The sequence below is a fragment of the Protopterus annectens genome, chromosome 5.part0 (genome assembly GCF_019279795.1).
Source record: "Protopterus annectens isolate FY-2018-M chromosome 5.part0, PAN1.0, whole genome shotgun sequence".
NCBI lineage: Eukaryota > Metazoa > Chordata > Ceratodontiformes > Protopteridae > Protopterus > Protopterus annectens.
In genome coordinates this window covers 773,444,640-773,470,587 of record NC_056735.1, presented here as the reverse complement: position 1 = coordinate 773,470,587, position 25,948 = coordinate 773,444,640, and the positions used below count along the sequence as shown (strand labels likewise).

General features: G+C 40.1%; 1 protein-coding gene across 1 annotated transcript in view; it reads left to right on the top strand.

Annotated features, from left to right (window-relative positions):
- The window catches only part of POGLUT3 (protein O-glucosyltransferase 3), a 573,319-nt gene extending 548,276 nt beyond the window's left edge, over nucleotides 1–25,043 (top strand). Inside the window, exon 8 of the mRNA XM_044072624.1 lies at nucleotides 22,824–25,043. Coding sequence (XP_043928559.1) covers nucleotides 22,824–22,949 — 126 coding nt within the window. The 3' untranslated portion in view covers nucleotides 22,950–25,043. The remainder of the gene's footprint in view (nucleotides 1–22,823) is intronic.
- The last annotated feature ends 905 nt before the right edge of the window (nucleotides 25,044–25,948 follow it).

The window sequence follows — 25,948 nt, the reverse complement described above, 5'->3', positions numbered from 1 at the left end:
TCTAACCTACACTTTCAATTGCTGAGAGACACTTCTTAGAACTATGCCTTACTAATAATCTTTTGTAACGATTCCTACATTGTTTCCTTCTGTTTTATTAGTCTAACTATAGTACCATGCCTTTAACTTTTTCTTATTTTATTTCTACTTTTAATGTATTTTTAGATTCTTTGCAATTTTCTCTTTTTCAACTTGTATATTTTTGTGCATATTAATTTTTTGTGATATATAATTGTTGCTTGCCTGTTCTGGAGCTTTTCTCCCGGATATATGTCCAGCTTGACTAGCCCGGTCAACAAATGTAAAATAAATAAATAAATAAAAACTGTAGGTTTTTGAGCAAGAAGAGAATAGGTAGTCCACGTAGGATTTGCAGGTTGAGTATTCCCTCGTGTTCAGATAGGATTTCTTAGCCTTGCTAGGTTGCTGAAAAGGGGCAGCCTGTAACTCAAGCACAAGGCTGAAAAGCTGAAAAAGAGACAGAAAAAGTAAGATTTTTATTGTTATATAACAACTTAACTGTTATTGTTGGTGTCCTTGGAAATCTGCATATCTAAGAAAGTGGTTGAAGTATAGCTATGGGAAGAGGTAAACTTCAGGAAGGGGGTTGTTTGATTGAGGGAAGTGATAAAATCTCCAAGCTGCAAGGTGTCACCTTCCCACACAATAAAGACATCATCAATAAAACATGTAATCTGTGTTGTTTAACACAAAGTCCTCCTCCCATTTGCCCAGGGCTGTTAGCTGTGCTGGGAGCCATGGCAGCCCCCATTGCTATACCAGTTTTTTGTTTGTAGTGTTTGCCATTGAAAGTAAAGAAATTGAAGTCCAGTACAAGATTAATGACCTTGCTTAACTTTTGCAGTTGTGCCTGTGTATCCTGATTATGTTTCTTAAAAGACTCCATAACAGCTGTTATGCAGTAATTGTGAGGGAGCACTGTGTGCAAGGATTCCACATCAATAGTTACCAAAATACTGTCAGCTTCCACTGTAATGTTTTTTATTTTCTTCAAAAAATCCATTGAATCTCTTATGTATGACTTATTCTTTTCTGCTAGAGGTTTCTGCAAGTAATCAAGGTAAATGGCTGTGGTTTCAGTAAGAGAACCTCCACTTGCTACCGCTGGTCTATAAGGTGGGTCTTCTCTGTTCTTGTGTGGCTTTGGTATTCCAAAAAAGTAAGGTAAATGTGGGCATGGGCTCCATAAATAATTATAAAGATTTTCAGTGATAAGTTTTTCTTCCCATAATGTGGTGAGATTAGTGTTCCATAAATCATATACTCTTTTTATGTCATCCATGGTAAATAACTCATAAAATCTGTTATCCTCCAGCATGTTCTCTATCTTTTAGTTGTAGCTAGTGGTATCAGTCACAAGTATACCTCCTCCCTTGTCTGCCTTCATTACACGCCTGGATTTATCATTGCCTAGCTCAAGCAGTGCTTTTCTTTTTCCCTGTGTTAAGTTATAAAGTTTTTTCTTAGGAGGTTTTTTTAAGCAGATTCCTGATATCCATCTCACATTTAACTTCGAAAGCAGCTAGTGTTTGATGTAGTGGTGGACAATAGCTGCTAGGCCTTTTATAGTTTCATCAATAGGCATATTTTCAGTGTCATTACTTTTGCCATGAAACTGTACCCTTAAGTTGAGCTTCCTCACAAACATTTTAAGGTCTATCAGTACTTGAGCAACCTCACTCCTGCAGCTTGGTACAAAAGTAAGTCCTTTGGACGACACACTTTTTTTCCTCTTCAGTCAGTGCTTTAACAGAGTGGTTCCAGATAAGTGGAGCACCTGTTATTGTGGTACGTGTTGTTATTGTACCTGTTATTGTGGCTGGTTCCTCCGTCTGAGCCTGGAACCTGGGTTGTAGTCGGGGTTCCAGTCGGGATTGCTCAGGTATTGTATTTCCCTCACCCCTGTCCACTGTATGGTTCTCCTGTCTCCCTGGGAGTTCGTGGATAGAGTATGAGACCTCTAGAATTCATCCTCTGCTTTCTGGAACCTCTGTGGGTTGTAGTAGTATTCCTCGCTGTGGCTGTGGTATGGGGGGACCTGGTAACAGGGACAAGCTCTGGGGCTCTGGTGGTGGTCGTTGTTCTTGTTCTGGTACTGGTGCTGGCTTTGCTATTGGTGTGGTGGTTGATGCCTGTGCTGTTGATATTGGTCTTCGTGAAGAAACTGGTCTTTGTGAAAGTGCGGCTGCTCCTGGTAGCTGGATTGTCTGTGGTCCCTGTTGTCCTGGTAGCCCTGTAATTCATCCTGCAGAACTCTCTGTCTGTTCTGGTTGCCACTGTGGCATATGTTCCTGTCCTGATCCTTCTGTGATATCAAAGTCTTCTGCGGAGTGTTGATAGCCAGAGGGGATTGGGATTGTGGGGAATGAGATGTTGGAGGGGCCGTCTTCTAGTGGTCCTGTATTGTGCCCCTGTCTAGTTTTGTGTGAGGATCTCCCCTGGGAAAATCCCGTTGAGGTCTGCTGGCACGGTTATACTTTCCCTTATATCCCCTGTAATAACTAAAACCTTGTCTGTTATTGGTTCTCCTGTTGTTATTATTATTGTACCTCCTAGTAAGTCTCCCAGGATCATCTTTGTCCAGTTGATCTCGTTTCATTTTATTAATCTTTCTTTCTTTAATGGACTGCTCATATCCTTTCACTCTTTCTTTAAGCAGCTCAAATTTAGCATCTAGGTTATTGTGGTTCTCATTTTCCAATGTTGTTTTTAAAGATGTGATGTCAGCCTTTGTAGCTTCCTGCACACTAAGTTTGTTCCTTACTAGCAGATGAATAAGTTTGTAGCTGGCATTCGCTAAAATATCTTCTCATTCCTTAGAAAGTGAATCATCCATATTTTTCCACATTGGTCTTTTGTTCAATCTAAGTCCCCAGGGTAGTCTCTTCTTATCTCTGCTGTGTTGTAAATAAATCTGTTCTCAGTAGAGACCCTGCATGTGTTTCAGTTGCTTTTCTAGTTTAGAAAACGTCTCTGAATTCATATCTTCTGGGCCCATTCTTCCCTGTCCATTTTCTGTAGCCATTTGTATCTGATCTGCTTCTGTATCATTCCAGATAGGTACAGTTAGTAAATCTTTTAGCCTGTCATTATCCATGTCTTAAAATGCTGGAATTCCACACAAATTCAGGGATCCTTTGACAGAACAAAAACCTTGGTCTCAGAAACCAAAGTACCAACAAAAAAACAAGTAATCTCCGTGGTATCCCCGAAGTCTCAAAACAACCCACTAAAGTGTAGTGGGTCCAAAAACAAAACAGTGTAAGAAAGTTCTGTGTGGAAGATTTTCAGTCCATATATTTCTAGTTAATCACTGTATATTAATCAGATCAGACAATAGTAGTAGAAGTAGCTAACGTAAACTTGTCTTAAGTCAAAACAAAACAAAAAGTAATAATAGAAAATATATAATTGTACAGCATTACTAAGTATTCGAAAGTAATCCAAGCAAGGCAGGCAGTCTGTTTCCAGTCGAAAATCCTTTAAGTACACAGACAAGCGATCCAAGTAAAACCAAAATAGAGTAATAATTTCCTCACAAGCTTTCTAAATATATATATATATATATATATATATATACTTTTTATCAGGCATGGGAGTGGTTTATTGTGCTGTAAAACAAAGTGTTATTGGTACATATGTTAAATTCACATCCCTTCCCCCATCAGTGTGACATTTGAGCTGGTCCTGCCCTACTTAGCAGCTGTCATAATAATATATAACCCTTATGTACTTTAACTACAATTTATAATGATGTGGTACCTCTTATTTAACCAAATTATTAAGTAGATTTATTAAGTCTGTGATTTTTATCCAAGACAATATACTACATGGCAGGAAATATATCAACCTTAGTTCATTTGGCAATCAAAAAATATATATAAATATATACATATACATTTTGCATGTAAAAATCATTTTCTATTTCCATAACCTATTGTTAACAAAGATAGTTTTCCTCCTTCTAGATTTCTTCAGGTCTGTGTACAAGAACCCTAAAATCCTATATAATTGTATAATTAGTATTGTTATTCTACATCATTTTGAATAAAGTGGAAAAAAGAACCAGAAAAACTAAAAATAAGAAAAAATGTATGTATGATGATGGAAACAAAATATACACTTAAATTTCAACTGATTTAAAATGGTATTTAAAACCAGTTTGTAGAATAAAATAAAATACAATTAGGCATGTAAACAATGTGGCAATTTTCTAAGTTCCAGTGCACTTTTAATTGAACAGTAGTAGTTTAGTCCAGGCTTCCTAAAAGAGTTCATCTTTAATTGCCACATGAGTTCATGTTTCTCCAGAATATTCGTGATGTCTCCTTCAAGATCACCCATGTTTATGCGATCCAGGATCTATAACTTAAAACCTGTGTGTCTTTTATGAAGAGAAAGGTGTTTGGCTAGTGCATTATTTTTACATCCAGAGTGGTTTTCTGACAGATGACATGAAATCCTATGCTTGAGTTTATTTACAGTCTTGCCCACATAGAATGCATCACATTCATTGCACTGTGCCCTGTAAATTACTTTCTTAATGTTACAGTCATCTCCTGCATTGGTTTTAATGATCTTCTTTAAATAAGGGCAATAAAAACTATCACCTTGCTGTATAAATATACAAAATGTACAATTAGTTTCACATTTTTTAGTGCTTTTCTCACATGGTCTAGGTTTAAATTCAACAAAACTTCTGATGTTCCTGGCCTTCCTATAAACAAATGATGCACCTAAGATGTTAATCAGAAAAGGGTTTTCTGTGACAATGTCCCAGTTTTCTTCAATAATATTTTTGATACTGTGATAATCCAAAATGTATGTCAGGATGCAGCTATTTTTGCATTTGTTATTCTCTGTGGAATTACTTAACATTTTTCTACTGGGGAGGTTGAGTGAAGGTGCTTCAGTCCTTTTCAGTTCTATAATGGGTTCCAGGATGTTTTTTAACATCTGACTTTCATAGCCTCTCACTAGAAAATCATTCTCTAAGTTGTTCAGTTTTCTCAAAAATGATTCCATCTCTGTGGTAATTCGAGCTAATCTGCAGCCTTGGGACTTCGCTACATTATACTTGGTTTTTGTAGGATGTAGACTTTTACTGTGGAGTAATAAGTTAATCGAACATAAACCACAGCGGCAACCAAAACCGACAAAGAGTTCTACAGGACGAATTACAGGAGTACCAGGACAACTGGGACCACAGACAATCCAGCTACCAGGAGCAGCAGCACCTTCACAGAGACCAGTTTCTTCAGGAAGACCAATATTGACAGCACAGACATCAACCACCACACCAATACCAAAGCCAGTACCAGAACAAGAACGACGACCACCATCAGAGCTTGTCCCTCTTACCAGGTCCCCCCATACCACAGCCACAGCGAGGAATACTACTACAACCCACAGAGGTTCCAGAAAGCAGAGGAGGAATTCCAGAGGTCTCATACTCTATCCACAAACTCCCAGGGAGCCAGGAGAACCAAACAGTGGACAGGGGTGAGGGAAATACAGTACCTGGGCAATCTCGACTGGAACCCCGACTACAACCAAGGTCCCAGGCCAAGACGTAGGAACCAGCCACAATAACAGGTAGAATAACAATAACAGGTGCTCCACTTATCTGGAATCACTCTGTTAAAGCACTGACTGAAGAGGAAAAAAGTGTGGTGTCCAAAGGACTTACTTTTGTACCAAGCTGCAGGAGTGAGGTTGCTCAAGTACTGATAGACCTTAAAATGTTTGTGAGGAAGCTCAACTTAAGGATACAGTTTCATGGCAAAAGTAATGACACTGAAAATAAGCCTATTGATGAAACTATAAAAAGGCCTAGCAGCTGTTGTCCACCACTACATCAAACACTAGCTGCTTTCGAAGTGAAATGTGAGATGGATATCAGGAAACTGCTTAAAAAACCTCCCAAGAAAAAACTTTATAATTTAACACAGGGAGAAAGAAAAGCATTGCTTGAGCTAGGCAATGATAAATCCAGGCGTGTAATGAAGACAGACAAGGGAGGAGGCATACTTGTGACTGATACCACTAGCTACAGCCAAAAGACAGAGAACATGCTGGAGGATAACAGATTTTATGAGTTATTTACCATGGATGACATAAAAAGAGCATATGATTTATGGAACACTAATCTCACCACATTATGGGAAGAAAAACTTATCACTGAAAATCTTTATAATTATTTATGGATCCCATGCCCATGTTTACCTTACTTGTTTGGAATACCAAAGCCACACAAGAACAGAGAAGACCTACCTTATAGACCGGTGGTAGCAAGTGGAGGTTCCCTTACTGAAGCCACAGCCATTTACCTTGATTACTTGCTGAAACCTCTAGCAGAAAATAATAAGTTATACATAAGAGATTCAATGGATTTTTTTGAAGAAAATAAAAACATTACAGTGGAAGCTGACAGTATTTTTGGTAACTATTGATGTGGAATCCTTGTACACAGTGCTCCCTCACAATTAGTGTATAACAGCAGCTATGGAGTCTTTTAAGAAACATAATCAGGGTACACAGGCACAACTGCAAAAGTTAAGCAAGCTCATTAATCTTGTACTGGACTTCATTTTCTTTACTTTCAGTGGCAAACACTACAAACAAAAAACTGGTATAGCAATGGGGACTGCCATGGCTCCCAGCATAGCTAACATAGCCCTGGGCAAATGGGAGGAGGACTTTGTGTTAAACAACACAGATTACATGTTTTATTGATGATGTCTTTATTGTGTGGGAAGGTGAAACCTTGCTACTTGGTGATTTTATCATTTACCTCAATCAAACAACCCCCTTCCTGAAGTTTACCTCTTCCCATAGCTATACTTCAACCACTTTCTTAGAAATGCAGATTTACAAGGACACCAACAATAATAGAATCACCACTGATCTATTCAGAAAACCAATGAGGGTTAATTTATTACTCTACAGTAAAAGTCTACAGCCTACAAAAAACAAGTATAATGTAGTGAAGTGCCAAGGCTATAGATTAGATCGAATTACCACAGAGATGGAACCATTTTTGAGAAACCTGAACAACTTAGAGAATGATTTTCTAGTGAGAGGCTATGAAAGTCAGAATTTAAAAAACATCCTGGAACCCATTATAGAACTGAAAAGGACTGAAGCACCTTCACTCAACCTCCCCAGTAGAAAAATGTTAAGTAATTCCACAGAGAATAACAAATGCAAAAATAACTGCATCCTGACATACACTTTGGATTATCACAGTATCAAAAATATTATTGAAGAAAACTGGGACATTGTCACAGGAATCCCTTTTCTGATTAACATCTTAGGTGAAGCCCCATCATTTGTTTATAGGAAGGCCAGAAACATTAGAAGTTTTGTTGAATTTAAACCTAGACCATGTGAGAAAAGCACTAAAAGATGTGAAACTAATTGTACATTTTGTATATTTATACAGCAAGGTGATAGTTTTTATTGCCCTTATTTAAAGAAGATCACTAAAACCAGTGCAGGGGTGACTGTAACACTAAAAAAGTAATTTACAGGGCACAGTGCAATGAATGTGATGCATTCTATGTGGGCAAGACTGTAAATAAACTCAAGCGTAGGATTTCATGTCCTCTGTCAGAAATCCGCTATGGATGTAAAAATAATGCACTAGCCAAACACCTTTCTCTTCATAAAAGACACACAGGTTTTAAGTTCCAGATCCTGGATCGCATAGACATGGGTGATCTTAAAGGAGACATCCCAAATATTCTGGAGAAATATGAACTCATGTGGCAATTAAAGCTGAACTCTTTTAGGAAGCCTGGACTAAACTACTACTATTCAATTAAAAGTGCACTGGAACTTACAAAATTGCCACATTGTTTACATGCCTAATTGTATTTTATTTTATTTTATTCTACAAATTGGTTTTAAATACCATTTTAAATCAGTTGAAATTTAAGTGTATATTTTGTTTCCATCATCATACATACATTATTTCTTATTTTTATTTTTTTCTGGTTCTTTTTTCCACTTTATTCAAAATGATGTGGAATAACAATACTAACTAATTATACAATTATATAGGTTTTTAGGGTTCTTGTACACAGACCTGAAGAAGTCTAGAAGGAGGAAAGCGGTCTTTGTTAACAATAGGTTATGAAAATAGAAATTGATTTTTACATGCAAAATGTATATGTAGATTGTTTGTGTCTTTCGGCTTTTCCCGGTTAGGGGTCGCCACAGCTATATATTTTTTGATTGCCAAATGAACTAAGGTTGATATATGTCCAGCCGTGTAGTATATTGCCTTGGATAAAATCACAGACCTAATAATCTACTTAATAATTTGGTTAAATAAGAGGTACCACATCACTATAAATTGTATTTAAAGTACATAAGGGTTATATGTTATTATGACAGCTACTAGGTAGGGCAGGACCAGCTCGAATGTCACACTGATGGGGGAAGGGATGTGAATTTAACATATGTACCAATAACACTTTGTTTTACAGCACAATAAACCACTCCCATGCCTGATAAAAAGTATATATATCTATATATATCTATATATATCTATATATATATATATATATATATATATATATATATATATATTTAGAAAGCTTGTGAGGAAATTTTTACTCTATTTTTGTTTTACTTGGATCACTTGCCTGTGTACTTAGTAAAGGATTTTCGACTGGAAACAGACTGCCTGCTTTGCTTGGATTACTTTCGAATACTTAGTAACTCTGTACAATTATATATTTTCTATTATTACTTTTTGTTTTGATTTGACTTAAGACGAGTTTACGTTCTCTACTTCTACTACTATTGTCTGATCTGATTAATATACAGTGATTAACTAGAAATATATGGACTGAAAATCTTCCACATAGAAATGTTTCTTACACTGATATCCACTAGATACAACCCATGTAGCCTAAAGGCTACTGCATTGTGAAATGCAAACATTTGCTGTTATTTGTAAGTGCAACTTACACAACAATACATTCCTTAAATGTTGGTAGAAATACAAATAAAGAAGATTAAATAAAAGATGACATAAATTATTCAATGAACACATCATTTGATCTATTGCAACCCTCAGTGAAAGAGACTTGTGGAGGATAGGTCCCTTTAGCCAGTATCATTTTTATGCTAAGTTGCATTGACCTTGGAGCGCTTATGTTAAACAGGAGCAGTCCCTCTGCCTCCCCTGTAAAGGAGCTGAAAGAGAACCCCCCTCCAAGAAAATATTGTTTTGTATGTATTTTTCACTGACCACATTTGTGCTTTTGACAAAGCTGCTTTCACTAGTCATTGTTTATTGTTAGTAGTGTTTCATTTCATTGAGTATTGCAAAATTATTTTCAGAATCATGACTTTCGTCTTTCTCATAAGGAACCAATGTTTGCCAAAACCTTTTAATCAGAGGTAGTGAGAGAACTTACATAGACACATTAGAAATGATTGCTAGTGACACAGGTAAATATTTAGCTTGCTCTTATTGGCATTTCGCTAGCACTTTCTATCTGTGTCTGTCTCCCTCTTTTTTTGTGCTTCATTTAGATATAAAAAGAGGTTTCTTAACCTTATATTTAGACAGAGAGACAGTCAGACAGAAAATAAAGAATCAAGAACTTGTATCATGACTGTTCACGCACATGTCTGCTAAGAATCTTGACTCCAGACCATCACTGCAGGATATATTTGCACATATTTCTGAAAATGGGTAAAGTCAAGTGTCTCAAGGCTGGGGGGAAACGTTCAAATAAACTAGATTTGCCTTCAGAATTCCAACTTAACCCATTTGTAAATAGGTGAGAAATAGCAGTATCTCATATTTATCTACACAGGAGGTCCATGGCTTGTATGTAATATCATATAAACTCTTGATTGCAACTTTTAAGGTACATCAAAGCACATTCATATATCTGTATATGTGTATAGATAGATACAGTGGATATAAAAAGTATGCACAGCCCTGTTAAAATGCCAGGTTTTTGTGATATAAAAAAATGAGACAACAATAAATTATTTCAGAACTTTTCCCACCTTTAATGTGATTTAACCTATACAGTTAAATTGAAAAACAAACAAATCTGTTAGGGGAAAAATATAAGAAATGAAAAACATACAATAAGCTGGTTGAATACATGTGCACACCCTTAAACTAATACTTTGTTGTAACACCTTTTGATTTTATTACAGCATTTAGTCTTCTTGGGTAGGGTCTATCAGCATGGCACTTCTTGACTAGGCAATATTTGCCCACTCTTCCTTAAAAAAGCTATCCAAATCTGTCAGATTGTGAGGGCATCTCTTGTGCACAGCCCTCTTCAGGTCATCCAACAGATTTTCTATTGGATTTAGGTCTGGGCTCTGGCTGGGTTATTCCAAAACTTTAATTTTCTTCTGGTGAAGCCATTCTTTTGTTGATTTGGATGTATGCTTGGGGTCATTGTCATGTTGAAAGGTGAAATTCCTCTTCATCTTTCTAGCAGACGCCTGAAGGTTTTGGGCCAAAAGTGACTGGTATTTGGAATTGTTCATAATTCCCTCCACCTTGACTAAAGCCCCAGTTTCAGCGGAAAAAAGCAACCCCAAAGCATGTTACTGCCACCACCATGCTTCACCCTGGGGATGATGTTCTTTTGGTGATGCAAAGTGTTGTTTTTCCACCAAACGTACCTTTTGGAATTTTGGCCAAAAAGTTCAACCTTGGTCTCATCAGACCATAATACATTTTCCCACATGCTTTTGGGAGACTTGATGTATTGTTTTGCAAATTTTAGCCAGACCTGGATGTTTTTCTGTATAAGAAAAGGCTTCCATCTTGCAACACTACCCCATAGTCCAGACATATGAAGAATATGGGAGATTGCTGTCATATGTACTACCCAACCAGTACTTGCCATAAATTCCTGCAGCTCCTTCAGTGTTGCTGTAGGTCTCTTGTCAGCCTCCCTGACCAGTTTTCTTCTCGTCTTTTCATCAATTTTGGAGGTACATCCAGTTCTTTGCAATGTTGTCCCATATTTTCTCCACTTTTTGATGACGGTCTTCACTGTGTTCCATGGCATATCCAATGCTGTGAAAATTTTTTTGTACCCTTCTCCTGACTCATACCTTTCAACAATGAGATCCTTTTGATGCTTTGTAAGCTTTCTGAGAAGCATGGCTTTTGCTGTAGCAGGCAACTGAGTAAATGTCAGGAAAATCCTACTAGGACAGCTGAACTTTATTTGGGGTCAATCAGAATCTTTAATTGATGGCAGATGTGTACCCAAGAAGACTGAATGCTGTAATTAAATCAAAAGGTTCTTTAACAAAGTATTAGTTTAAGGGTGTGCACACTTATGCAACTAGCTTATTGTACGTTTTTTATTTTTTATATTTTTCCCCGAACGGATTTGTTTGTTTTTCAATTGAATTCTACAGGTTATAGGTTATATTAAAGGTGGGAAAAGTTTTGAAATGTTTTATTGTGGTCTCATTTTTTTATATCACAAAAACCTGGCATTTTATTTAACAGGCGTGTGTACACTTTTCATATCCACTGTATGCACGTGTGTGTGTGTGTGTGTGTGTGTGTATATATATACATACACACACACATATATATATATATATATATATATATATATATATATATATATTTTTTTTTTTTTAAGCAATGCTAGTCAAAGGTACTAAACTCAAACAAACAATTCAATTATCATGTTTGTTATATGGCAGTTAGTGCATAGAATTAAAGCTTTGAGATGTTAACACTGTAGTTCCCTGTTTGATTCCCTCAGCCTCCATTTGCCTGTTTTGTGATTCTGAGTGGATCACTTAGCCTGACAGTGTCCCAGACTGAGTCTGAAAAAGTGCTCCATGTGGACTAGTGTGTTACCCTAGTTAATAAATACAAATATCTGATGTTGTCTCCCTTCATTCATCCTCAGGGTCTCAGATCCAACCCTCGGATATGACTCAGCCACTTTCCACAGATTTGGATCTCACTCTGAAGCTCCTCCCTCATACCCGTAATACTATGCATCCACCCCACTACCTCTGATCTCATTTGCCGCTCCAGCAAGTCAAATGTGGATTCTTCTCTCTCTCTAACATGGGCAGTGTTAGATAGTCCCTCTTAGCTTTGTAAGTGCCTTTGACTTTAAATTTCTTCCTCCCTCCTTCTGTTGTGTGTGTGTGTGTGTGTGTGTGTGTGTGTGTGTGTGTGTGTGTGTGTGTGTGTGTGTGTGTGTGTGTGTGTGTGTGTGCCCTTTTTTTCAATCTGTAGTAAAAAAAGAAATACATTTTTCTTTCTTGTGTTAGAAGTAACTGTAGTTTTTGTAGATTTTTTTGTGTGTGTAATTTATAGCTCTAGTTCTTACCTGTACTTTTAATTCTCAGGTTTCCTTTCCATTTTTCTGCTTCCTGTCAGTTGGTTCTTGGCAGGCTTTCATTTTGTCTGACAAGCTGGTTCCCAGGTTTAAGCACTGCACTTCTTGTGGGCACAAAATCCCCAATTAGGATGCCCACAAGAAGTGCATGTATTGCGTGGGAACCGATCATTTAAAAGCTGAATGTTCTGTCTGTGCTGCCTTTAACCCTTGGGCTTTGGCAGACAGAAGAAACTTATTCTCAGGAGCTTTCTTCGGCTGAGGCTCAGACCCTTATCTTGGCTTCTGCTTCTCCTTTGGTTTAAAAGTCAAAGAAGAGGTCCCTCCCTGCCTCACCGAGAAGAGACTCTTAGAAGCCAAAGAAGTTGATTGATTTGACCTCTTCAGATCCACAGCATTCTGCTCCATGTTCGGATCCTACGGTCTCTTCAGATTCGGGGGAGATTATTTCTATTTCTCTGACTCTGACGTCAGCTCCTACTTTGGATCCTATACCTTTGGAAACGAGGTCTTTGACTAAGTCTGCCCTGTCCTCTAAGTCCAAGCACTCCCAGACCTCCTTGCCAGCTTCTTCCAGGTCCTCAAGAAGTTTATCCAAGGTGGACATGGACAGGATAGTGAGGAGGTTACTTAAGGCCCATATCCAGATGGGGGTAGTTCCCTTACTGTCCCATGTTGGATCTGTGAGCTACCTGGGTGACTGCATCCATACTTCTCCGATCTGTCCTCCGGCTTTGGAGCCTAGAGATTCAGGACTGCCATATGTGTCAGACTTGGCACGGAGGAAGCTTCCTTCCTCAGTGCTGAGTATGCCCTTGACCAGCCCTGTTACAGCCTTGTCGGAGCAGAGTGAGTCTCGGAGGCATGGCGTCAGTGTCAGGTCCAGGGGACTGGGATTGGTTCCATCCTTCTCGGAGCTGTCCCTTCCCTTGGGGGCTTTGGCATTAGATAGCTCGGGTCTAATACCATCTGGAGGTTATGGATCCGGTGTAAGTCCTGTCCATTTCTCAGTAGCTTCAGCTCCAGGGGATCTAGACAGGGCTTCACCTGGTACTTCGGCCTTTCAGGTAATGGAGAGGGTCTTGTCCCAAGTTGGAGATTCTACCATACAAGTTCCTCAGTCTTTCCCCTATACCTCCATCGAATCCAGGCCTTCCTGTCTTTCTTCCTGGCATGAATCTTCCCATTCCAAGTGGCCTCCAAGACTTCTCTGCTCAGGAGGGATCACTCTCTTCTGATACCTCCCCAGAATACCCCAGTGAGATGGTTTCTCATAAGAGGATGTGTAAAAGGAGGCACATAGACTCTCCCTTGGAGTATTTAACCAAGGATACTGACTTCGAAGAGGGGGAAGGATCCCCCCTGATCCCCACCTGAGGATGTCTCCTTCAGAGACATTTGGGCAGTTCAGAAGCAGGAATGTGGGTGGTATGCCCAACCTTCTCCTTCTGAGGAATCAGTTCTCTTGGAAGTATTTGGGATGGGCCCATCTACATCCTGGGTGACCCCCCCCCCCCTCGGCAGATGCCCTAGTGGATTTAATATCTTGCCGTGTGTGGAAGGAATGGGATGCAATCGAGCCTATACCCAAGTGGCCCAATGGGTTTTTAGTGCACCCAACAGAGTGGAAAAGGGCCCTTTGATTGATGCTATCATGGTGGTGTCGGCCACCAATATGCCTTGGCAACTTTTGTGCTGAGGTTGTTGAGCTAGATAGTTTATTTCACTCGGTTACAGAGGGACCTGGTCAAAGAACTGACAACTTCCCTGTCAAAATCCATGCCTGCGGCAGAATTTAAGAAGGTTTCTCCCAAGCTGGCCATTCTTTCTTCCATAGGATCATAGGAGGTTACTAGGCTAATGGCCCTGAGGCTCATACAAGATTACCTAAGAGTTTATCCCCAAAAAAGAAACCTCAGTCAGCACCTGTCACCCCTGTGAATGAGGGATACAGGTGGAACCCCTGGGACAAATTTGTGGTTTCCCATCCACTCATAAAGGTTGTGGTTGAAGAGGGTCAGCAAGTTACTCTGTTTGACTTGTGTGGGAAGCCTATTCCAGAGATGGTGCAGCATCTGGGAGACAAACCTGTCTATCCAGCAGGTTTTGTTGATGTCACATATTAGATTTAGTCCTTTTTAGTGGGTGATACACAAGAAGTTAGACTTATGGATATGGAGCATCTGTAGTAGGGCAGGGTCCAAAATTGCCTTGCAGGCAAGGCACAGATCACTTCTGAGCAGTCTGTACGATACCAAGTAGAGTGATAGTGATTTGAGCCTATCCACATAGGGCCAGTGCTGGAGGCCATGGATTCTGTTTGTGAGGTATTTCTGTGACCTTTCCAGTTGGTGCAGTTGTTTGGAGATCTACATACCAAACAGGGCATTATACTCAATTATTGGCCTAATGAGGGAGGAGTACATAGAGGTAATAACCTCCTTTTTCTGAATGTAATCCCTTTACTTATGAGATGAACCAAGTAAAATACTTTTCTGATCACTGTCACTACGTGACGGTCGACTGTGAGCCTGTTGTTAACCTGAGTACTCCGGTCTGTCACCACATGTTGTATGCTTAGGGGGCTACCGTTGATGTGGTAATAAGTAGAGGTCTCGTTTTTGCCAAATGGTGTGATGATACATTTTTTGCATTTAATTTGAGGCCATGACTTTGGCACCAGTCATTTGTTGCTGTGAGACCCTTTTGCAGTATGTTAACATTATTTGGGGAGTCAATGACAGCACCCAACTTACAGCTGCCTGCAAACTTGGTCAGCCACAGCCTTTTGTAGATGCCAAACAGTAGGGGTCTCAGAATAGATCCCTGGGGAACACCACTAGTGACAGGTCTGCTGTCGGTAGTGGAGGTGCCTATTTTGACCTTGTGGGTAATGTCAGTGAGCCAGTTGACCACCAACCTGATGAGATAGGGATTTACATCAAGTTGTGTTAGCTTTTTGATGATACCTGAGTGGGGGATTGTGTCAAAGGCCTTGGCCAAGTTAAGGTAAGCTGTATATAATGACTTTTCCCTCATCCAAGACCTTGGTGACAGTCTCAAAGAAGTCATCCAGGTTTACCAGGAAAGATCTGCCCTTGGCGAATCCGAACTTGCTTGGAGATTGCCTATGTCCTTTTATGAGATGCATAATAATAATAATAATAATAATAATAATACGCTTTACATGGCATGGCTTTACAAATCAGACTTTTCAAGGTAATGGGGTAAAAGTTTTCAGGGTCATTAGTGGCACCACCTTTGTGCAAAGGAATGACAATGGCAGTTCTCCACTCTCCTGGAATGAAGCCTGTACTTAGGCTGTGGTTTTATGGGGTGCTCAATGACGAAGCTAGCTCTTGCAGGAGATGGTGCAGAATATAGCTGGGGATACTATCATGTCTCATGGAAGCTGTATTATTTGCCTCGGATAGGGCCTTTAACACTTGATCTATAGATATGTGAGGTGTGGGACAAGTATCGGGATGTGGAGTGGGCCTTTGGGAGGGACGGGGGGGTGACGTTTGCGCTGAACCTACATGCTTAAAGTTTGGCTGAGTCAACAGGATCAGTGTAAGTGATACCGTTAAGTACTAATTTGGAATAAACCTGAGGTTTGGCATGAAGGTTCCTGGCGTAACTGAAAAAGCCTTGGTGGTTTCCCTTTGTTTCGAAGGCTAGTTTCGATTCATAATTGGCTTTGGAGGTTTTCACTACTGATCTAATTTGCCTGTTAAGGGTAAGGAGGGAGTTTTTCCAATTTGAAATTTGTTCCTTTTTGCCCTTGGACAACAGTTTCTTTCTTTTGTTGTAAAGCCTTTTGATAGAGGATTTTCACCAGATAGGTTTGTTTTTCCTTGAGGAGCAGGTTTTAGTTCTGTTGGGTATGGCTGCGTCCGTGCATTTGTACAGATGCTTGTATACTGCATTGGCGTACTGTTCAGCATAGTTGTCTGCATCCTCTGAGGGGGGGGGGTGTGAAGCTACTGATACCCCCTCTTAGGAGGTTGTAGTCAGCTTTTGAGAAGTTTTTAGTCTGGTTACAGCTGGGCGGAGGGATGGGTGGGATAGACCTTTGCATTAGACAGACCAATGATCTGATCTCACCAGAGATAAACATACTATGGGAGTGGTGCAGCGGTCACTCATGTTGGTGAGAACCAATTCCAGAATGTTATCTCCCTTTGTGGGAGATGAGATGAGCTGGTCTAGTGCATTAGAACTGATGAATTCAAGGAATCGTTGAGTGACTGCATTAGTGCAGGAATAGTTCACCCAGTCTATGGTGGGGTAATTGAAGTCACCAAGGATCAGGATGTCTGGGGTACCTTGATGGAGTCAAGTAGGTCCAGTTAGGAAGAGTGGGTGCCCTGAGTCATGGCGGGGGGGTGTATAGCTGGCTATAGCTTTGGTGGGTGTGTTCCCAACTGTCAGTTGCACCTGGAGTAGTTCCAGTGCATCATGCTGGCAAACCAAGCTGGAGGTGTGCCTGTCCTTAATGAAGATAGACTCCACCACCCTTAGTCTTCCCGACCTCATTTTGGGGTCGAAATGTGTGGAATGAGATATAGCCTGGTAAGGCAGGTGTGCTCTGCGGAGCCCTGAACCAAGTTTCCGTGACCACACTGACGTAGGCATCTTCCAGTGTAAGGAGAGTCTCCACTGAGTGCAGTTTCAGGTTAAGGCTCCTTGTGTTAATCAGGATTACCTTCAATTTGCTTTTTGACAGATCTTTTATATTGAAAGATTTGTCTTTGAGACATTGCCTAAAAATGGCACAATGGAGGAGGCAAAAGCCTTGACCAGGATCCAGAATCCCAGGGTTGACAGGTGGAGGCCATCTCTGGCTAAGCATCTAGGCCTATTAACTATGTCATCCCAGGCAGACAGATACTGGATCCCTTTGGAATGACACCAGAAAGTAAGCTATTTGTTGAAGTCAATTATTTTATTGTTGATATTGTGGTATAATTCTTGGTGAAGGTAGGATGCTGTTTAGGGCTAGGGTCGTACCTGCTTCAGACACATACTCTGAGACCTCAATCATGTCTCTGTTCATATAGTCCAGGGAGGTATGGCTCAAGTCATTCACACCAACATGAACAATGACAGAGTCATACTTGTACTTGCTGTGGAGAGACTTAAGTGTGTGCATGATGTGGCAGATTTTGGCACCAGACAGACAACTGACCGTGACCTTCTACTTTTTGAGCCTGGTGAGGGGGACATTGATGTGTCTCACAGTTGAGTCACCAATGAATAGTATGTTTGATTTATTGTTATACCTTATGGGCTGTGTTTGGGAGACAGTAGTGTGTTGTCTGCTGTGTATGATGCATTTGGTGTTGGGTATAGAATGTTTGTGAGTGTGTGTTGGAGGTGTATGCTGTTTAGGTAAGTTTTTATTTAGGACCTCTGCATAGATGGATGTGTGTTGTGCTTGGCTATGTGATGTGAGTGGTGTGGTGTTTGTGGTGGAAATCTCCTCATCGTCAGGAGTACTGACTGTGGCATGAGAGAGCATGGATTCTAGGTTACTGAATGCAGATGCATTTCTTGGCAGTAGAAGAATTATGCGCTAGGAGAAGCGGGATGTCAGTAAATATGAGGCAGTTGCTGCACTGTCTCAGTATGCCCATATCAACCAGGCTGGCAGGAGAAACTGATGGGAATTGCCCAGACATAGTGTTCTGAAAACTTGGATGGACTTACGGAAAGAGTGTTGACCACAAAAGACTTAAATGTAAAGTAACTGGCCAGAATCCCAAGTACTAAAACCAAAACTAAGATGCTTAGAATAACAGATACATTTAATCAGGCTACTAACAAGCAGTAATAAATGCAGCAGAATAAAAGCACTTGAACACTTAAGAGCACACAGCAAAGCAAAATAAGGTAATAAAGTAGGAAGAACTCAGTTACAGTAAAAGCAGCTAAAGTGTAATTTTTTTTAATATGGAGTGGGGGGAAACAGAAGATAATTCAAGAGTAAGAAACTAAGGGAGGTTGGCCTTCCCAAATGCTGTCTGTACACAGTAGATTGAGCTGATGAGATGGGACTGGGAGGAGTGTCCAAAATCAAAGAAGCAAGAGGGTAGTTCTTCCCAAATTATCTCACTATACTCAGTTGAGTAAGAGTACAACAACACTTGTGCAGGAGGGTGGGAAAAACAACAAAATGCAGACAGAGGCCAGCAATAATCAATGAAGCAAATAAATAAATGCAGTACAGTTTTGTTAACAAAATGCAGACAGAGACCAGCAATATTCAGTATTCAATCAAGCAGATAAATAAATGCAGTACAGTTTTGTTAACTATCACTGAAACAGATCAAATGCCGAAATGTATACTTATATCAGCTTGGTATATCCAGATGGTTAAAGACTCAATCACAGCTAGGCAATCAACTCTACTAAGTTAGCTCTGCTACTGAGCACAATTTCACAGAAATGTAGGTCTTTGTACCAGTAGTACAAAAGGAAAGATAGACCCTCAGGCAGTCAAATAAACACAGAGAGGTGTTGACCAGTAGTTTATACCTTGGGTTGGCTGACTCACAGAGTGTAAAGCAACCACCACTGTAAAACCAGCTGGCTTGGAGCTCAAGTGCTGAACTAACTCTGAGAAACAAAATGCAGACAGAGGCCAGCAATAAACAATGAAGCAAATAAATAAATGCAGTACAGTTCTGTTAACAAAATGCCAACAGAGACCAGCAATATTCAGTATTCAGTCAAGCAAATAAGTAAATGCAGTACAGTTTTGTTAACTATCACTGAAACAAATCAAGTGCAAAAAAAGTATACTTATATCAGCTTGGCAGAGCTCATTTCTTTGATGAGGTTAATCTCCCATACCATGGAGGCACTCCTTGAGCAGCTGGTTCAGAACTTTCCCTAAGGAGGCATGCCTGGATGATGCTTTGTGATTTTTTGGAACCCTTTAAGGTATTGTTTGTCAATGCCCCTTATGATGGCTCCTCCCGTTTTGGGCCTTCGGTTAGAGACACTCTCACGTGCAGCAAAAAGGACAGGAAGACCCTTTCTGCTGTTGGAATCAACTTTTCTACCCCCAGAGGTCCTTTTCCAGAAACCAGCATGGGGGCAAGAAAATGTGGTTCTGCAAGCCCCAAGGGCCTTTCCAGGATCCGCTCGTGCAACTCTCCTGTAGGGGCAGAAGAGGAGGGCTTGATGGTAGATGCCACCCCAAGGCAGAGGGGGTCCACAGAACCAGGGCTTTAGGGAACCCCATTCCAATAAACCCTGCCAGCACAGGTGCTGCCCGGATGTCCATCTCTGGAGGCAGTCGGGGGATGATTGGCTTTGCACCCCGATGCCTGGACTCAATTGACTCAAAACCATTAAGTGCTAGGTGTTATATCCAGAGGTTATTATATTCCATTTTCCCTTCTCCCTCTGAACTCAAGAAGCCTCCTGGTCAGTGGGAGCAGGCAGAGCAGGAAATCCAACAGCTGCTGCAAAAAAAATCACAACTGAACAGAGAGGATTCAGAACCTACTCCCATTTCTTTTTAGTGTTGAAAAAGACAGGGAACCTAAAACCCTTTCTGAATCTCAGCAAGTTAAATGAATACATAAAGAAAGTGAAGTTCTGAATGGTTATGGTTCAGTCCACTCTGCCATTGTTGCACAAGGACGACTGGATGTGCTCCATCGATCTCAAGGACATATACTATCACATCAAAACAGACAGATGCTCCAGGAGATATCTGCATTTTCAGTTGGGAGCCAATCATTACCAGTTCTGAGCCCTTTGGACTCACCACAGCCCCCCACGTGTTCACCAAATGCACGGCAGTGGTAGCCACTCATCCGCGGCTCAAAGGATTCCAGGTGTTTTTATATTTAGACGATTGGCTCCTAACCGCCCCCACGAAGCATCGACTTATTCAAACCAGGGATTACTTACTTCAGTTAGCACAATTCCTGGGCATCACCATAAACATGAACAAGTCCAGCCTTACTCCAGTTCAGAACCTAGAGTTCATAGGCACGCAGCTCAATATCAGACATCAGATAGCTTCTCTTCCTCTACACTGTGTAACCATTCTGAGAAATCAAGTTCAGCAGTTATTAGCCAATTCATCCCTCTCCACTCGATTGATCTTGCAGGTCTTGGAGTCCATGTCTGCAGCCATTCTATTAGTTCTCCTGCCCAGGTTCATCATGCAGGTTCTACAGTAGACACTAGCCAGTCAGTGGTTCATTCTATCTCAGCTGTTGTCCCTTCATATTAAATTAACTCTCGTCTGCAAATGTCATGTCAGTTGGTGGATTCATTCCGACAGTATTATTCTTGGCAGACCCTTTGTCAGTGATCCTCTGACAGCCACCGTGACCATGGACACGTCCCAGTTCAGTTGGGGGGGGGGGGGTTACAATAGGAAGATGGTCTAAGGCATGTGGTTGACTCCCGAAATCAGTGTGCATATCAGTGTTTTAGAGACGAGAGCTCTCCTTCTGATGTTGCAAGCCTTTCATGATGTTCTCCCTCAGGGGATTATTGCAGTAGACACTGATAACTTGTCAGCTGTCTGGTACATCAGCAAGCTGTCTGGTACATCAGCAAGCAAGGAGGAACCCATTCTTACCCCCTGTGCAGGGAGGCCATGAGTGTCTAGGAGTGGGCGAGCTCTGGAGACTGCCTTCTACTTGCAATGCACATCCCAGGGAAAACCAACGGTCTAGCGGACAGACTCAGCAGGTCACTTCTGACCCCACACTAGTGGTCCCTCAACTAATCAGTAGCGAACATGATCTTCAGCTGTTGGGGTCAACCTTGTTGCGATCTCTTTGCATCTCCCCTCAACAACAAATACAGCAAGTTTTTCACTCTGATCCCTCCTCTGGGAGAGTTCCCGAGGGATGCTGTAGTCCATGATTGGCCCTCGGGTCTTCTGTATGCATGTTCTCCTCTCCCACTCATTCCCAAATTTCTTAAGAAGGCAGGCATATTGAAGAGTTCAGTCATCCTCATTGCCTCCTTCTGGCCTCGCCAAGTGTAATTCCCCTTCTTATGATCTCACCTGAATATCCTCCCTGGATATTGGAACCCACTCAGGATGCACCACCCAAATCTTCGAAACCTGAAATTGACCGCTTGGTTTATCCAATTCCAATCTTGATTAGACAGTCCAGGCTTCAGTATCCACTCTTGGTGGCAGTCACTTTTGCCAAGAGTATTTATGAACTTTTTAAGCTCTATCTTCTAAGCCTCCTTACAGCTTATTCCATAGGGATAGGGAGTCCTTATGCACTAATCCATCCTTTATGCCTAAGGTGGCTACAGAAAGCAATATCTATCAATGCATTCAACTTCCTGTGTTCTTTCCCAATTTTTCAAACAAAGAGGAGTAAGTTCTCCACCTTTTAGATGTTCATAGACAGCTCCATTTTTATGTACACAGGACCGAGCAACACAGAAAGTCTGACCGGCTTTTTATAGCTTTTTTTTCGAATAGACTTGGACAAGCGGTGCCGAAAGTTACCTTGGCAAAGTGGATCTTTTATTGCATCTTCTTCATTTATTCTTCTAGAGGGCTGCAGTTACCTAAACCCCCTAGGGCACATTCTACCAGAGTCATGGCTGCTTCATCAGCTTTTTATACCAGAATCTCGATTGATGACATTTGTGCAGCAGCTATATTGTCTAATAATCATGCCTTTGTGTCTTATTACAAGTTGCATGTTATTTCCAGGTGCAGGGCTTCCTTTGGCTCGATGGTACTCCGGCATGTCCTTCCATGAGGGCCACCCAAGGTTCTTGTATCTGGGGACTCTGGCTCTGTCGTGAGGGTGAATGAAGGAGACAACATCAGATTAAACTGTTATGTCTTACCATACCTTTCATCTGTGTTGTTTTCCTTCATTCATCTTCACTTTCCCACCCAACCATCCCCCTGCCTTTCTTCTTGAGGAACCTGGATAAGCTCAGGACAGTTAGTCCAGTGTCTGAGCCTCTTCTGTTAGTCTATTGTGTCCGAGTGTGGCATGACTGGATTTGGCAAACTCAATCTGAGGTAGTTGCGTGGATGCTGGCTATTTATGGGTATGAGGGAGGAGCTTGAGAGTCAGATCCAAGTATGTGGAAAGTGGCCGAGCTGGAGCCAAGTGTCTGATCTGAGACCCTGTCGTGAGGATGAATGAAGGAAGACAGCACAGATGCCAAGTTATGGTAGGACATAACTTTTTAATTATTATTATTATTATTATTAATATTGTTCAATCGAATGTTACTGTTTTATATCTGACTGTAGTGCATGCATGTTGGTAGAATGCCAGTGATAGTGCCTGACATGTTTGCATGTATGTACTGTAGGCTTTTCACAGCTGACTGTTCAGTTCACACCTAGTTTAAAACTCAAATGAAATAACTCCATAGATTTTAAAAATGCTTTTTTTTTTTTTTAAGCAATATGCAAAACGACAGCTCAGCAGTCCTGAAGTCCGTGAAGGAATGGAGCATGTTCCACAACCTACTGATCATGAATCATTCTGTACCTGCCTGAAAAAGCAGTCTCATAAAGAAGAACTTTAAAATTCTATGAACAGAACTAAAACAGCCCTCCTACCCTAGGTGCTTGAAATAGTTTAAACACAGCAGAGTAAAGCCTTTTGGAAAAGTTGAGTTTACTGGTGTTGTTTCAGTGGAATATTAGAGACTGCAGTACCTCATGTCACAAAACTTTTGTGTGTGTTTCTTTGTTGGGGGAGAGAGTGTTCAAACCTGAACTGTACACTTTCAAAGCCTATTGAGGGCACCACTGGGATTTGATGTATTAATAAAGAAGGTCACCACTTGGGGGTTGCAGTGTAATATTTACACTGCAAACACTTAACTGACACCCTAGTCTGGTGTACTATTAAGCAATAATCCATGTCTGTGCATGAGTATGTCAGGATTTACACACGATTGGTGGGATTTGATTAAACAAAGCCAGCTGTGGGTAAATCCTAATATAGCCACAAACAGGAATGGATTATCGCTATTGTACAATCACATTATTGAAAAAAGAAATTGATCCCTTTTCTTTAAAGATTTATTTGTATAAGGGCACTTCAGGCTTCTGCATTTTCTTCCCTGTGCTGATGTATTTGCACATGTGTATGGGACTTGCATTCCCACACTTCCACAGTACATTAATGCAGGAGATGCAATAGAGAAAGCAGAATCCCTGTTATTGTTTTAATGGTAACTGTTTACATATAAGGAAAGTCAGGTAGGTTTCTGTTTGGTTAGTTTTGTAGAACATACCTGATTTGTTTTCTTATATTTTTGTGTCCCTTAGCATATACATATAGAAAGGCTGGATATTTAATGGTACTTCAGTGACTGAATTTTTTTCTGTTGGTACATGCTAGATTTACAACAGGCACACTGCCAGTCAGTGTTACTGTTTTTGAATATTAATGAGCATTTATTGTATAATTATTATTATCAGAAGACATTATCTGTGAGCTGTTGAGTGCACTGATTTTTTTCTTTTTTTATAAAATTATTCACAACTTTGTGATCCACTTGACCACTCCACATATGTTTTTATATATATATATATATATATATATATATATATATATATATACACACACACACACACACACACACACACACACACAGTTGTCATTTGTGTCTTTCTGCTCACAGCATTATACAAAATCCCTGGAAAGCCAGTTCAGAAGGGAGAGAAGGGCAGCTGATAGGTAAGCCTAATATATCAGTAGAAAGTGATCAGCATTATCCTGTTGCATTTTGTTTATATTAGTTTAGTGTGTTTATTTTTTCATTTTTGAAAATTGCACCATCTAGCATCCTAAATCATTGCTGCCCTTCCTTGAAAATCAGTATACATTTCTACTCTGCTCCTTTTTATTAAGATCATGTTATAATAATTCAGAATTTTAACACCCTGTAGTTATGTATTCTCACTAGGTGAGAACAACTTTTTGTTAAGATCATGTTGTAATAATTCAAATTTTGTAATGCCCTATAATCGTGTATTCCCACTAGGTGAGAACAAAGTAATATTAACAGTATGTACGAAAGACTTTACTGTTGCCAGTATTGTTTCTTGAATATTCAGAGAATACTTTTGTTATTCTAAGGAAGCAGTCAACTGTGTGTCTCTATTCACTGCTGGAGTGCTGCTTTTTATTGTCAAGCTCCACATTTAGCTTAGCTGCTTCACATAATTGTATACTGCTTCCATTTTAAAGGTACGTGTGAAAAATCATGTCCATAGATTTATAACTCTTTTTGTACAGGTGTACTGTTGTTTATACGCAAGTCATGTATGCAGTGTTTTAAAAAAAATGATGTGTGACCAAGTAGCAGATCTTTTGTTAACAGTGAAATGGTTTGAAGTTAAATATTTGGACTGACCTTGAATGAGAAGATGCTGTGTGAAAAAATGTATTTTATTTAATATTTCTAGCTTTTTGACATGAATATTCATTTGGCAGTTTTATCAAGCCAGAAGCAGCCGAAGACGACCAAGAGAGTTAATATTCTTTCACCGTGTCAGGAAGTAATATTTGTTTATCAGAAGGAAGGTGCTTTATGTATTTATAATTTTATCTGTCTAAAGAAAAAATGCAGCAAGCATATGCCACAGCCATGTTTTGCGTAATAAAAATGTGATTTCATATAATGGTTTCTCATTTGCTTGACTTTTACTTTTGTGTCACTTGGAGCAAAGATCATTTGGAGTAGTAATGAAAGATGGACAGTATTACCTTTTCAAGACTTTGGCATATTTCTGTGTACCCTTAAATCAGAAATGTCTTACTTCATTTACATGTCATATGAGTGATTATGTACTACTATGAAAAGTGGTTGATTTGGAATTGTATTTTTTGACACAATTCCAGTTTGCTTATTTTCCCCATCACCAGTGTGTTTCGATTTATTTATTTTTTAATTGCATTTCACTTTCATTAACCCTGTTTCTTCCACTATATTTTTGCACAGTTAATTGCAATTTTATTATATGGGTTGATATTTTCCTGAATTCATCTTCCACTCAAAGCGAACAAGACACACTTGCCACAACCTAGACCACTGGGAGGCACAACCTAGGGAAAGAACCTCACTTTAATTATTGAGGCATAGAGCATCAGCACAGTCTTATGTACAGAGACATCATTGACATACACTGGTTATTGATGAATCTTAACTATACTTTCACCTGAGTGGTCAGCAGACTTGTCTGATTTGAACAAGCATTCCCACCAAACCATGCCCTACAATGGAGTGCTGTGTGTTGCTGAGCACCCTGACATCCATCTGTCTTTCAAGTGGTCCTTAGGTATCAGAGTATGGCCTTTTCCCTACCCTAAAAACTGAAAACCATCATTGGTGTCTCAGTGCAATTCAATGCTCTAGTGCCTGGGCCTGCTGTTCAAACCAGTGTCAGCTGAAATGCATTGAGGGTTTAAACACTTTGCACTATAAAGCTGGCTTCTAACCTTGTTGGTATTTCCCTGGGGGTTGTTGTAGCTAGATGGTCCTTTAATAAATATAACACTAAGTTTTTGATA